Source organism: Procambarus clarkii, chromosome 35 (genome assembly GCF_040958095.1).
Source record: "Procambarus clarkii isolate CNS0578487 chromosome 35, FALCON_Pclarkii_2.0, whole genome shotgun sequence".
Taxonomy (NCBI): Eukaryota; Metazoa; Arthropoda; class Malacostraca; order Decapoda; family Cambaridae; genus Procambarus; species Procambarus clarkii.
This window is the reverse complement of record NC_091184.1, coordinates 1,006,284-1,020,193: the sequence shown is the minus strand read 5'-3', so window position 1 is coordinate 1,020,193 and position 13,910 is coordinate 1,006,284. Positions and strand designations below refer to the sequence as shown.

At 38.6% G+C, this 13,910-nt stretch overlaps 1 protein-coding gene across 5 annotated transcripts in view; it reads left to right on the top strand.

Moving 5' to 3' along the window:
- Nucleotides 1-770: 770 nt before the first annotated feature.
- Nucleotides 771-13,910, top strand: part of LOC138371337 (tripartite motif-containing protein 59-like) — a 395,572-nt gene continuing 382,432 nt past the window's right edge. For 3 of the 5 annotated variants that reach the window (XR_011230402.1, XR_011230401.1, XM_069336123.1), the window contains exons 1-2: nucleotides 771-1,005; nucleotides 10,928-10,998. Coding sequence is in view for 2 of the 5 variants with exons in the window: in XM_069336123.1 (XP_069192224.1) it covers nucleotides 10,993-10,998 (6 nt within the window). In the remaining 3 variants the exon portion in view is untranslated. The remainder of the gene's footprint in view (nucleotides 1,006-10,927; nucleotides 10,999-13,910) is intronic. The other 2 variants (XR_011230403.1, XM_069336125.1) reach the window with 1 other exon arrangement.

Genomic DNA, 13,910 nt, shown 5'->3' with positions numbered 1-13,910 from the left:
AGATGAAGAATGCGACATTGGAATCAGAATCCATCATTCACTAAAAGTTGCACAACAAGTGGGAGCGGCAGTAAAAAAAAGCGAACCAAACCTTGGGAATAATCAAGCGTGCCTTTACTTTCAAGGAAACTATAGTAATCCTTCAATTGTATAAGTCTGGTGCGCCCCCACCTGGATTATTGCATACAGGCATTGAGACCTTATGTTCAGAAAGACATAGCTGCTCTGGAGAAGATGCAACACCGGGCAACAAAAATCATACCAGAGATTAGTCATCTCTCGTATCAGGAAGGGTTGAGGGCCACTGGCCAAACAACACTGCAAACCAGGCATGACAGGGCGGAGCTCGTCGAAACACTTAAAATACTAAACAATTTGGATGATGTCGATCCGGATACTTTCTTCAAAAGGGCAGATGTAACACGAACGAGGAGCGACGGGTTCAAGCTCAACAAGCCACAATGTAGGACAGAAAACAAGAGATGCTGTTTCACCCATATGGTGGTAAACCCGTGGAACAGCTTACCCGCCAAAAGGGGATAAGGTAAACGCCAAAACTACTGGGTTTTAAAATACAGATAGAAAAGATCATCCAGGCAAATGGGTAGGACCTTTGACAAGCCGCCAACTTCCTGTCCACGTTGAGGCCACCAATATTAGTGGCTCTCAGATTAATTAAAGGTCTGCAAAGATCAGTAACCAAAGAAAATGGGAAGAGCACCGTGGCGGGTAAGCGAGCGAGCGAGTGACGTCATCACAACAAAGGTTGCTATGGACGTGTACATGACTCGTGAGGTTCGCCTGTCTTAAAGACCTGTGTCCACAATACCCGCCAAATTGTCCCTCCCACAGTACTCTCAGGACACTTATGGCAGTGTAAGTGTGTGGTGAGGCCACACCACTGAAGACATTGAGGATATACCACGAGGGAAAGACAAAACTGTTGAAGGAAGGAGTCACTGGCTCCGCCTGACCACCTTGTTCCTCGCACTCTCATCATCCTTCGTAAGTACTTGAGTGCATTACCTGCTTGATGGGGTTCTGGGAGTTCTTCTACTTTCCAAGCCCGGCCCGAGGCTAGGCTCGACTTGTGAGAGTTTGGTCCACCAGGCTGTTGCTTGGAGCGGCCCGCAGGGCCACATACCCACCACCGCCTGACTGATCCGGAACTTCTCTTAGAAAACAGTCCAGTTTTCTCTTGAAGATGTCCACGGTTGTTCCGGCAATATTTCTTATAGTCACTGGGAGAACGTTGAAACAACCGTGGATGTTTATACAGTGAAGAGTTAGGGGTGACATGATAGAGGGGTCCGTCTAATTACCACAAGCTACCACAAGCTACACAAGCTTCAGAAAGCTTCCTGGCAATACGTTAGTAATGAATAAATATGATATGTTAGGTTAGGCTGACCTAACCTAACCTATCCTAACCTATCCTAACCTAACCTAACCTAACCTAACCAAACCTAACCTAACCAAACCTAACCTAACCAAACCTAACCTAACCGACGCATGCATCGTCGACTTTATTTGGCGTTACCAGCTTTTTGTTTTCGCCTAATTTCTTTATAAAAAAGATACTTTTTCAGATTAAAATTATGTTTTTTTGTGTTGTACATTCAGCACCAACATTATAATGAGTAAATATATCATATTTATTCATTACTAACGTATTGCCAGGAAGCTTTCTGAAGCTTGTGGTAATTAGACGGACCGTGATAGAGGTTTACAAGTGGATGAATGTACACAACAAAAGGGATATTAATAGGGTATTAAAAGTATCAGCACAAGACAGAACACGAATCAATGGGTATAAATTGGATAAATTTAGATTTAGGAAAGACTTGGGTAAATACTGGATCGGTAACAGGGTTGTTGATTGTTGATTTGTGGAACCAATTACCGTGTAACGTGGTGGAGGTGGGGTCCCTCGATTGTTTCAAGCATGGGTTGGACATGTAAATGAGTGGGATTGGGTGGTTATAGATAGGAGCTGCCTCGTATGGGCCAATAGGCCGTCTGCAGTTGCCTTTGCTCTTATGTTCTTATGTTCTCTGATTGTGCCTATGGCACCTCTGCTCTTCACTGGTTCAATCCTGCATTTTCTTCCATATCATTCACTCCAGTACGTTGTTATTTTACTCTGTAGATTTGGGACCTGGCCCTCCAGTATTTTCCATGTGTATATTATTTGGTATCTCTCGTCTCTTTTCTAGAGAGTACATTCGGAGAGCTTTGAGACGATCCCAATAATTTAGGTGTTTTATCTCAACGATGCGTGCCGTATATGTTCTCTGTATTCCCTCTATTTCAGCAATCTCTCCTGCTCTGAAGGGGGGAAGTGAGTACTGAGCTTTCTGCTCCACCATTGTCTGCTCCAACATTGTCTTACACCACCAACATACAATTGTTAATAATAAAAATAATAATAATTGATTTCGGAAAAGTACATACATAGTTGCAGAGTTACAGTACAAACATTCTGTTTGATTTAAAGATAGAGGTAGTACATACAATACCTAAAGCCACTAGTACGCATAGCGTTTCGGGCAAGGTGAGGTGGGGAAAAAAAAACACTTAGACTAAAACTTAATAGTAATTAAGCTTAAAGTATAATTGCATTGAAAGAAAAAAATAAAAATAATAAAAGATGAAAAAAGGGGGGGAACATGGTAGAAAATAGCCAATATACAAGTTGTCAACAAACAGCATTTTTTTTCTTCAACAAAAATGTTGGGATATGGAAATAGGACTATGGAATTGTTAGAGGTGTGGACGTTGGCCAGTGGAATTGTTGGGGTAAATTATATGCCAATAGCATTGTTGGGGTGTGGACATTGGCCTATCGAATAATGATAACTTTTATAATACTAATAATAATAATGAGAAATTTCACTGGGACTGTGTAGTGTTGCAAATCCATGACCAAGGCATTGCCAGCTGCATACTCTACTACTGTACCACCATTGACTTTCTTACAATCGGATTTCTACTGATATCACAGAAAGTCTGTGATATTCTGATATCAGTCCTGAAGCCAGTCCAAGTTTTATGTAAGACCCCCAAGCACTCAGGTGAAGGATAAAGTACAGTACTGTAGTTCAACATTGTATGCTCAACTTCAGATACACAGAAAATCACACTGTGATATACATCAATGAACAATCCACTGAGGCTGTGAGGTAATGCAAACATTGCAGGTTCGCATCATCTCACAGCCCGAGGGAATTTTCTCATTGATGTATATCACTTTAGTGTGATTTTCTGTGTAAATAATAATAATAATACTATTATTTATTCAAAAGATTGTGTGTACAAAGAACATAAGAATATTGTTCAATTGAAGGGACAGAAGTTACACATACTAATGAAGCCACTATTATGCAAAGCGTTTCGGGCAAAATTAATAATAATATAGAAATTTTTTAATTAAAGTTGTAACGGGATAAAACACTTAATACTACAGTGGTACCTCGGAATGCGAGTGTCCCTGTATGCGAGTTTTTCGAAAGACGAGATGGATTTCCTCGAAAAATATGTCTCGGAAGGCGAGGGTTACCTTGGGACGCGAGTTTGTTGATACGCATACAGGCTGACCTAGCGCGTGGTGGTTCGGCGATCGTCGCCCCTCCACCCCTTCGCCCCTCAGTTTACCATTGTTTCCCGCCCAGTGACTACCCCACATCAATTCTTCTCGCGGATTTTCAGTGTTTTGTTGGATTTTTGGTGATTTGACTATACAATTTGTTATTATATATCTCACCATGGGTCCCAAGAAAGCCAGTGGTAAGGATAAAGGCCAGAAAGCCCATGTGAGGATGACAATAGAGGAGAAACTAGAGATCATTCGGAAACATGAGAACGGTACACGTGTTGTTGAACTTTGTAGGCAGTACAACAAAGCCACATCAACAATATGCACTATACTTAAGAAGAAAAATAAGATTATGGGTGCTAAAGTGGCAAAAGAAGTAAGAACAATAACAAAACAAAGACCACAAATACTTGAAGAAGTGGAAAAGTTGTTATTAATTTGGATACACGACAAGGAGTTAAGGGGTGACAGTGTTACGGAGGCCATTATTTGTGAGAAAGCCAGGAAGGGGACTGATGCCTGCCAGGACTGCCTGATGTGATAATGGAAGGGGACTCCCCTTCCAAACAGTAACTCCTCTCCTCCTCCCCCCTCCTCACCATCTTCCATACGCCTACAGCACTCAACAGCAAGGTAAGTAATAACTGGAACATAGTTTTGTAGGTTTATTTAGATGAATTAGGTATAAAAATTTAGTTTGATGTGGGGTTTTTGGGGTAGTCAGGAACGGATTAATTCATTTCCCTTTATTTCTTATGGGGAAATTAGCTTCGGAATGCGAGTTTTCGGAATACGAGGCATCTCCAGGAACCAATTAAACTCTTAAACTGAGGTAGGTATGCCTGTATTAGAGAAGTAAGCTAACAAAATGAGAATGTTCAAGGAAAATAAAAAATTAATACAAAGAAGGTGATACTTAAGGATGACAAGCATAGACTATTACATTATGGAGTCAATAGTTCTAGCAACAGTACAGTAGTTTATTTACATTAATTATAGAATGGAAATACAAGGTGTAATTTAGAAAAGCAAGTGAACTATTCCTCATAACATTTTCTTTGAACATATCAGAACATAGAGTAACATACTATAATTTAAGGTTAATGGGGCCAACACTTACAAATAACCAAGATCATAAAGGACACGAGTAAACACTTTATCAAAGAAATGCATGAAATTAGATGACATTAAATGTAGATAGTAAATGTAGAATTAAATGTGTGTCCTCGCTTGAATGAACTATATGGGGCATAGCTGATTCATTCCAGTGTGGAATTCATTCCATCCGTTCGGCCCCAGCAACCCTCTTCCCCCCCCCCCCCCAAAAAAAAAAATACAATCACATTAATGCATATGCCAGTCCACATTTGCCTTATGAAAAATTTAAATAATAAAGAATTTGTATTGCAATGAAATAAATTGATATGGCATGTTACAGTACTGTACTTACTCTACCAGTTGAGTTTTGTAGTGCAAACTTTGTTAGCCTTAATATCCTGAGAGTGCCACACATATGAATATAAATTGTTTAAAGAACAGTAACTTTTCTAACAAATGTACATTATACACTACAGTCTGTACATAAAGTACAGACCACTAGAATCACACTACTGCAGTACACTTTCATATAAACTACACTTTGTACACTTAATGTCATTAGAACTGTGCTGTACAGCTCAATTGGTACTCCCAGGTAAGTTATGGCTAGTGATGGGTGCTGGTCTAGTGGCCTGGGCATCCTCAGAAGGTGTGTCCTTGCTAGTGCTGGGTGCTGTCTAGTGGCCTGGGCATCCTCAGAAGGTGAGCCCTTGCTAGTGCTGGGTGCTGGTCTAGTTGCCTGGGCATCCTCGGAAGGTGAGTCCTTGCTAGTGCTGGGTGTTGGTCCTGTAGGCCTACTGTGAAACCATACCAAAAACTTTTGAATCTTAGTTTGTTTCTTTGTTGTGAGCTTCATTACAATGTCTTTCATAATATATAGTTTCAGTTAAATATCATATATCTTATTATATACATATCTTTAAGTTAAAGCCTGTTTCATCTGCTTTGTAAACTTAAAACCAGCTTAGATTATTAGATATCATATGCTGAGAAAGTTTATGCTTATATGCATTAGCACTTCCAACATCTGCACTTAATGTCTCGCCACAAATTTTCTTGTTAATGATGCATTGCCTCTCTTTAAACCAACATACTATTCAGTGCTAGCCTTGAAATTGTCTATGTTTAACTTCACAGCAAGTCTTTCAGCTGCATTTCTAATAGAATCAACCTACAAATTGTTTTATTTAAAATATTATTATTGTTAGTTTGACATTATATACATTTTATTCAGTACAGTTCTGTATTAACTCTTAAGCTGTGCATGGCATACATATTTATTTATTTATTTATTTATTTACAAGAAGATATATTGGGGGGTTAACAGAGAATATAGAAATTAAGTTAAATTACCATTCTTGTAAAGCCACTAGGACGTATAGTGTTTCGGGACCATATACACCATATTTCGGGAGCATATACGACAGGACCTGATGGCAAAGTTCAGTTTCTCAAATTTGCTCTAATGCTTTCCAATTTTTTGTGCATACTAGCAAATCCTGCAACTTTGTCTAAATGATCACAAACGTAACTTAAAAAATAAGAAAATAAAAAATAATTATAAAATTGAATATTGAGAACATCAGATTTTGAAATCCGCTGCAAAAATATAAACTATCACCAATTATTCCTTTGGTGTTATTATGCTCTCAGAATAGTATATGATCTTCATTTTCATAGATTTAGAATGTATGTTTTCAGTTTAGTTTACTGTAAAAAAAATTGTCAATGTGGCATTTGAATTATGCGCCAAACTTAGAAAAAAAATTGATAACTCCAAACATTTAGGGTTTGGGAAAAATCCATTCAATAGGATTGTAAAAGAGACAGCTGTGTACATTATTTGGAAAAATGGTGAGAATCGGTCAGAAACTGGATTTTTTAAAACTGACTCCAAGTTGAAACTCTAGTTTTAGAGATAATTGAAGTTGAAGTTATCGACAATGAATAATTTAGTTCTTATTCATTAATTTACTTATATGTTTTATTAAAGGTTGTTTGGCATTCGTACTCGAATATGTGAAACTTTTAGGTCAATATGTGTTATAATGAGGTCAAGAAAAAATACCCCTCCCCCCCAGAGAAATAAAATATAGGGATTAAGGGGATAAAAATGTATTCTGTATAAAAGTTATAAAGCCCTAATCTGGTCCCTAATCATCAAAACCACCTAAAGATACAAAGAAAATAGAATTTGAAACCTGAAAAACTGTCAAAAAATTCAGTCCCAAGTTCTGCCAGTTGTGACTGATTTATTTGATGACCAATTTCATTCTATCTTGACATAGTTAGGGATGGGTATTCACTCTCCAGGATGTAGAGGTTACAACAAAATCTGATAATAAACAAAGGAGAAAAAACAAATCTCCTCCCCCCCCAAAAAAAAAATTGGACATTTGTGAAAGTAACAGATATTATCATTAGGCAATGCATTTTTATGATATATAACAAAATAGAGCATGACAACATACTCATTATTATTGGTATTATTATGTATTAATCAGCAATGCTATACAGGCACCAGCTGCATATCCACTTTGTGGACACTTCTTGCTACTACTGGTATTCATCTTTGTGCATTGGACAAATGCTTGCAGCTCTTTATTACTGCATTATCCCTCAGTTCCAGTTAAATGGAGCGTGTCTCCTTGCCAACAAAATGTTATTTAAAAAAAAAAAAAATTTAAATACATTTCTGAAAATATTGGGATGAAACTTTCATGACGCTTAAGCTGTGCATGGCATACATATACAACAGGACCTGATGGCAAAGTTCAATTTCTCAAATTTGCTCTAATGCTTTCCAATTTTTTGTGCATACTAGCAAATCCTGCAACTTTGTCTAAATGATCACAAACGTAACTTGAAAATTACGAAAATAAATAATAATTATAAAAGTGAATATTGAAAACTTCAGATTTTGAAATCAGCTGCAAAAATATAAACTATCACCAATTGTTCATTTGGTGTTATTATGCTCTCAGAATAGTATAGGATCTTCATTTTCATAGATTTAGAATATATGTTTTCAGTTTAGTTTACTATAAAAAAAATTGTCAATGTGGCATTTGAATTATGCGCCAAATTTAGAAAAAAAGGATAACTTTAATCGTTTAGGGTTTGTGAAAAGTCCATTGTAATAGGATTGTAGAACAGACAGCTGTGCACATTATTTGTAAAAATGGTGAGAATTGGTCAGAAACTGGATATTTTTTAAGCTGATTCAAAGTTGAAACTCTAGTTATTTAGATAATTGAAGTTATCGACAATGAATAAGGTAGTTCTAATTCATTAATTTACTTGTATGTTTTAATAAACGTTGTTCAACATTCGTACTCGAGTATGTGAAAGTTGTAGGTCAATGTGTGTTGGAATGATGTCAAGAAAAAATAACCCTCAAAAAAACAAAATATAAAAATTCAAAGTCCTAAGTCCTGCAGTTGTGACTGATTCATTTGGTGACCAATTTCATTCTATCTTGACATAGTTAGGGATGGGTATGCACTCTCCAGGATGTAGAGGTTACAACAAAATGAGATAATAAACAAAGGAGACATAAAAAAATGAACATTGGTGAAAGTAACAGATATTAACATTAGGCAATACATTTTTATGATATATAACAAAATTGAGCATGATAACATACTCATTATTATTGGTATTATTATGTATTACTCAGCAATGCTATACAGACACCAGCTGCATATCCACTTTGTGGACACTTCTTGCTACTATTCTTCTTGTTTGTACATTGGACAAGTGCTTGCATCTCTTTATTACTGCATTATCCCTCAGTTCCAGTTAATAGGAGCTGTTCTCCTTATCAACAAAATGTTCTCCTTTAAAAAAAATTTGTCTTAAATACATTTCTGAAAATATTGGAATGAAACTTTCATGATGCTTATGCCAATAAGTTGTAGATTTGTTTAACATTTAATATTAATTTTCACATAATTCAAATGTTTTTTGCCCAGCCCCAGCTTTTACAGCCCAGGCTGTAGCAGCTTCAGGGTTAATGCACGTGGTTTGTATTACGTAGGCTTTTTTTTATTATTATTTTTTTCTACCACAGATGTGGCCACACATTTACAATGCTAAGCAGCATATATACATTTTCTTCTGTCCCCCATGGGCAGGGTTAGAGATGTGTTAAACATATAGTTCAAGGGTTTATTGAACACTCAACCACAGAAGGTGATTTGGTGCTTTTAAAATGCTAAGCTAACCTACATACGTAAATACATAGATATATAGATTTACGTATGCCCTACATAAAGTGTTTGATGTGTCTTTTACATAGTGTCATGTTACCACCCTTGAGACTAAATAAGGTTCTTCTCCCCGCAGTGCAATAAAAAAGATAATAAATCGGCCTTGCCAACAACTGTCTAGGGGTAAATATACATCACTGCATAAAATGGAGAACAATATATTTATGCTAAGGGGGACAATCATAACAATATTTAAATGTATAATAGCCAGAAATATTCTTCAGCATGCAATATCATAGAATGAAATTAATTATTGAGGCATGAGCAATATCACCAGAACATGGATTAATCAATAGTAATACTCATATCATCTAACCAGATAATTAACATTTATATGGGCTAAAATAACAGTGACCAATGACTTAACTTAAAACATGACTCCTCTCGAATACAGCTGCCACGCTTCTGCCCACGCCTTGGTCCGCAGGCCAAGCATCTACCAAAAAATCAACTAACCGTCCACACAAACATTGTGGAAAGTCTAATAATAAAACGCAGTACTAATATTCAAAACATTGTTAAACTAAAGAGTAGTAAACACTGGTACAACATTCCATACAATAATACGGAAACCAAATATGGGAATAAATCAAGGTAAAACTATAAACACTTGATTGACAACAATGTTCCCACACTGGCCATATCCAAATATGGTCAACCGCCCAAACAGAGAAACTACATGAGAAATTAACACCAAAAGCCTCACACAATATAATGTAACTCAGGCACATTACAGCATGCTATAATATATATATAACATACAAAATCTTATATCATACAACTGGATGCTATATTAAAGAACAAGACAATAAAGTAATATGAGAATCAAGAGTAATGGCAGAATCCTAGTGAGATTCGTAACATGTCATTAATGTGCATTTACAAAGGTGAAATGTAATTCTGATCAGCTTGCATATATACTTTATACACATACATATACATACACACACACACACATATACGTACATATACATATATATATATACATACATATATACACACACACATGCATTCACATACATTTGTCTCTTTTACTCTGACAGGGTGAGATAGCTGATAGAGAAACTAGTGTGCAATTAATTAAGCACTTAATCACTGAAGGTGATAAAGGTGCTTTTACAAGCTCAGGTTATATAGTTACATCACATACATTGTATAATTGATACATTACATGGTTAATCTTGGGTACAGTAGGCTGTTAGAGAGGGAGGGGAGGCAGCCGAGAACCCGCCCATACCGCCTTCCCCTTTCCTGCCCACCCGTCCTTACTCCTGCCCACCCCTCCTTACTCCTGCCCACCCCTCCTTACTCCTGCCCACCCCTCCTTACTCCTGCCCACCCCTCCTTACTCCTGCCCACCCCTCCTTACTCCTGCCCACCCCTCCTTACTCCTGCCCACCCTCCTTACTCCTGCCCACCCTCCTTACTCCTGCCCACCCCTTCATACTCCTGCCCATCCTCCTTACTCCTGCCCACCCTCCTTACTCCTGCCCACCCCTCCTTACTCCTGCCCACCCCTCCTTACTCCTGCCCACCCCTCCATACTCCTGCCCACCCTCCTTACTCCTGTCTACCCTCCTTACTCCTGCCCATCCTTATTCCTGCCCACCCTCCTTACTCCTGTCTACCCTCCTTACTCCTGCCCACCCTCCTTACTCCTGCCCACCCTCCTTACTCCTGCCCACCCTCCTTACTCCTGCCTACCCTCCTTATTCCTGCCCACCCTCCTTACTCCTGCCCACCCTTTTTATTCCTGCCCACCCTCCTTATTCCTGCCCACCCTCCTTACTCCTGCCCACCCTCCTTACTCCTGCCCACCCTCCTTACTCCTGCCTACCCTCCTTACTTTTGCTCAAAGCACAATACCTAACAAAATTATTTAATTTTTCTAAACATTTACTATGTTTTGGTGGGAAAAATTTAGTCATAGAAACCTTAAATTTGTTTTATTTTGCCTTAATAGGTAATACTGCTTCCAGCCTCTGCTCGGCTACCCAGGACGATAGCAAACACAACTTCTGCCCATTAATGATGGTAAGGACAATTTTATTCTTACTGTACTACCAGTGTGTGTGTTTATCATGTTGATGTCAATATCCAGTGATTGTGAGTGTATTAATCAAGATATTTTCATTAACTAGTGTATTAATGTTGGTGTTGTCATTTACCAGTGATGGCGAGTGTATTAATTATATTGTCATTACCCTGTGATGGTGAGTGTATTAATCATATTGTCATTACCCAGTGATGGTGAGTGTATTAATTATATTGTCATTACCCTGTGATGGTGAGTGTATGAATCATATTGTCATTACCCAGTGATGGTGAGTGTATTAATCATATTGTCATTACCCAGTGATGGTGAGTGTATTAATCATATTGGCATTACCCAATGATGTTGAGTGTATTAACCCTTGTGTTGCTAAGGGCTGTTTGCCCCTTGTCACCCACAGCCGCATAACAAAAAAGAAAACAAATCTTCCTAAACTGTAAATTTGTGTTCCCTGACCACAAGAGAGAGAAAAAATTAATCGTACATACAAATGACATAAATGAGCCGACAATATGAGCGATGACGTCACACCCTGCATGCTTGCTCATGCAAGGTGCGTCCCAGAGGCATTGTGCGCAGTCTTCAAGCAGTCAGAATTGCCACAAATTTATTTTCGCTGCATTATTTACAGTGTCTAGACATATTTTATCACAAATATTATTCACTAATTGTGTTGCATATAATGTTACTTCATGTTCAGTGGTAATAAATGTTGCATACATTGAGTATACACATGTGCACAAAAATATTTTCCCATTATGCCAATATAATATGTATTCACATTGTTCATTATTATATTTACACACATGCACGCACTATTTACAGGTTTTTGCACTATTATTGCACATTTAGAATTCTTGGAGAGAGTGGTAGTTGTAGATGCAGTTGACAGCACACAATGGGACTGCACACGCATCACACCATGTTTGCACAAGTTTACGTTTCTGATCTCTTTTATTGTTCTACAAACTAAGCAATCACGTTGGCCTATTGCACGCTTTCCAGCTGGTGGCAAATGTTTTAGTCTGTGTGCTTGAATGCCCTCAATGTGAGTGAGCCTGGGTGTAGCAGCATGCTGCAACACTGGGTTCATGATGGGTCTTTGTATGCCAGGAACATCTTTGCCAAACTTTGCTAATAACTGTGTCCCAAGTGTAAAAGCAAACGAACGGAAACTTGGTTTATGTCCAGTTTTCACCAGATGCATATTATAGCTATTCAGCATGCTTATGTCAACAAGACGGAAAAACACTTTTTTCGTCCACTTCAATGTTTTCTGCACACTCGACAGTGCCCACCATCATGTCAGATTTATCAACCAAACGCATGTTGATATTATAGTCAAGAACACAATCTGGCTTATATACTGGTTCTTGCATTACTCAGTTCACCTTGCCACTGTTCATCATTGTACCATCACGAACGGTTGTCAGCAAGTTCACTTCTCTTTTGTCTTTCCACGTAACTGAGCGTATTTGATCACTTTTTCTTAGCTGGCAGTCATAAACTTCAAGTTTATTGTCAAACACTGGCATTTCCCTTCTTCTTGGCTTTACTGTACCAAACAATCCAGTTCTATTTTAAATCAAGAACCTAGATTGCAAGGGACTTGTATAGCAGTTATCCGTGTATAAAATGTGGCCCTTGTTCATCCATGGTACCATCAGTGACTTTACCACATTACCTGAGAAACCATGTTGGTCGTTACCGGGAATGTCTACATCACTAGCAGAATACAGAATCGTGTGTAACATGTATCCTGTTTCACAGTCACAAAGAACAAATAATTTCAATCCAAATCTGTTGCGTTTGGAGGGAATATACTGCTTGAATGCAACACGTCCTCTGAAAAGCACAAGGGAATCGTCAATCACCAACGTCTGTGCTGGTACGTAGAAATCTCTGAACTTTCCAATTACTTCATTCATATAGTGCCTGACTCTCCAAAGTCTATCATCCTCTGTCCGGTCCTCATTACTTGCAAAATGAAGACACCTGAGGAGCATCTGAAACCTGTCTCGGGACATATATTTCCCGAAGAAAGGTGTTGGAATAGTCAGGTCTTTGCTCCAATAATCTGTGATAGCGTGTTTGACACAATGTTTCATCAACATACATATTGCCAAAAATACATACATTTCACCTATAGTAGTGTTTTTCCAACGCTACAATCGTGAATATTCTGTTATCTCTTTTCCAATGAGATGAGTCGCATGAAGGTTCATTTGGTGTACAATATATTCCATGAGCGTCTCATTATAAAATGCTGTAAAGGATTCCATTTCACACATGTCCTCACCATTATCAGGGAAAAGGTCTGTAATCCCAACGTCTTTATTGTCAAAGGCAGGAATTAGAGGAATAAAATCATCACCATCACTCCACACAAGTACACCTGCTGTCCTGCGAGACGCAACAGCGGCATGACAGCGAGGAAGCATTGCACACCGTGGACCAGGAGCTAAAGTCCGTCTACGCAAAGTATGGGCGCTATGTGAACGTGAGGTGAAATCACGTGAACATGAGGGTCTTGGTTCCTCATGTGGTGCCATGCGGCGGCGTTTGGCTGGGCGAGACGCTGCTGACGCGACAAATTCTCGCCCGGTATCACCACTGGTACTAGCAACAGGCACGGTAACACTATGCTCTGAATCCACTTCACTAAAACCAGAAAATGAGTCACCTTTCTCTGACTCATCACCCAAAATATCCTCGTACTCTAAATAAGCACAAGAACTGTGTGGTCGTGGGTGAATTGGAGTAGACACTGGGCGAGGAGGCACGGGTGAGCATGTAGGCCTCGCCATGGGAGGAGACTGTACTGTATCTCATATTCACTGTCTGTGCTACTATCATCGGTCAATTGTCTGTAGTCCTTATCAATGTCAGAGTC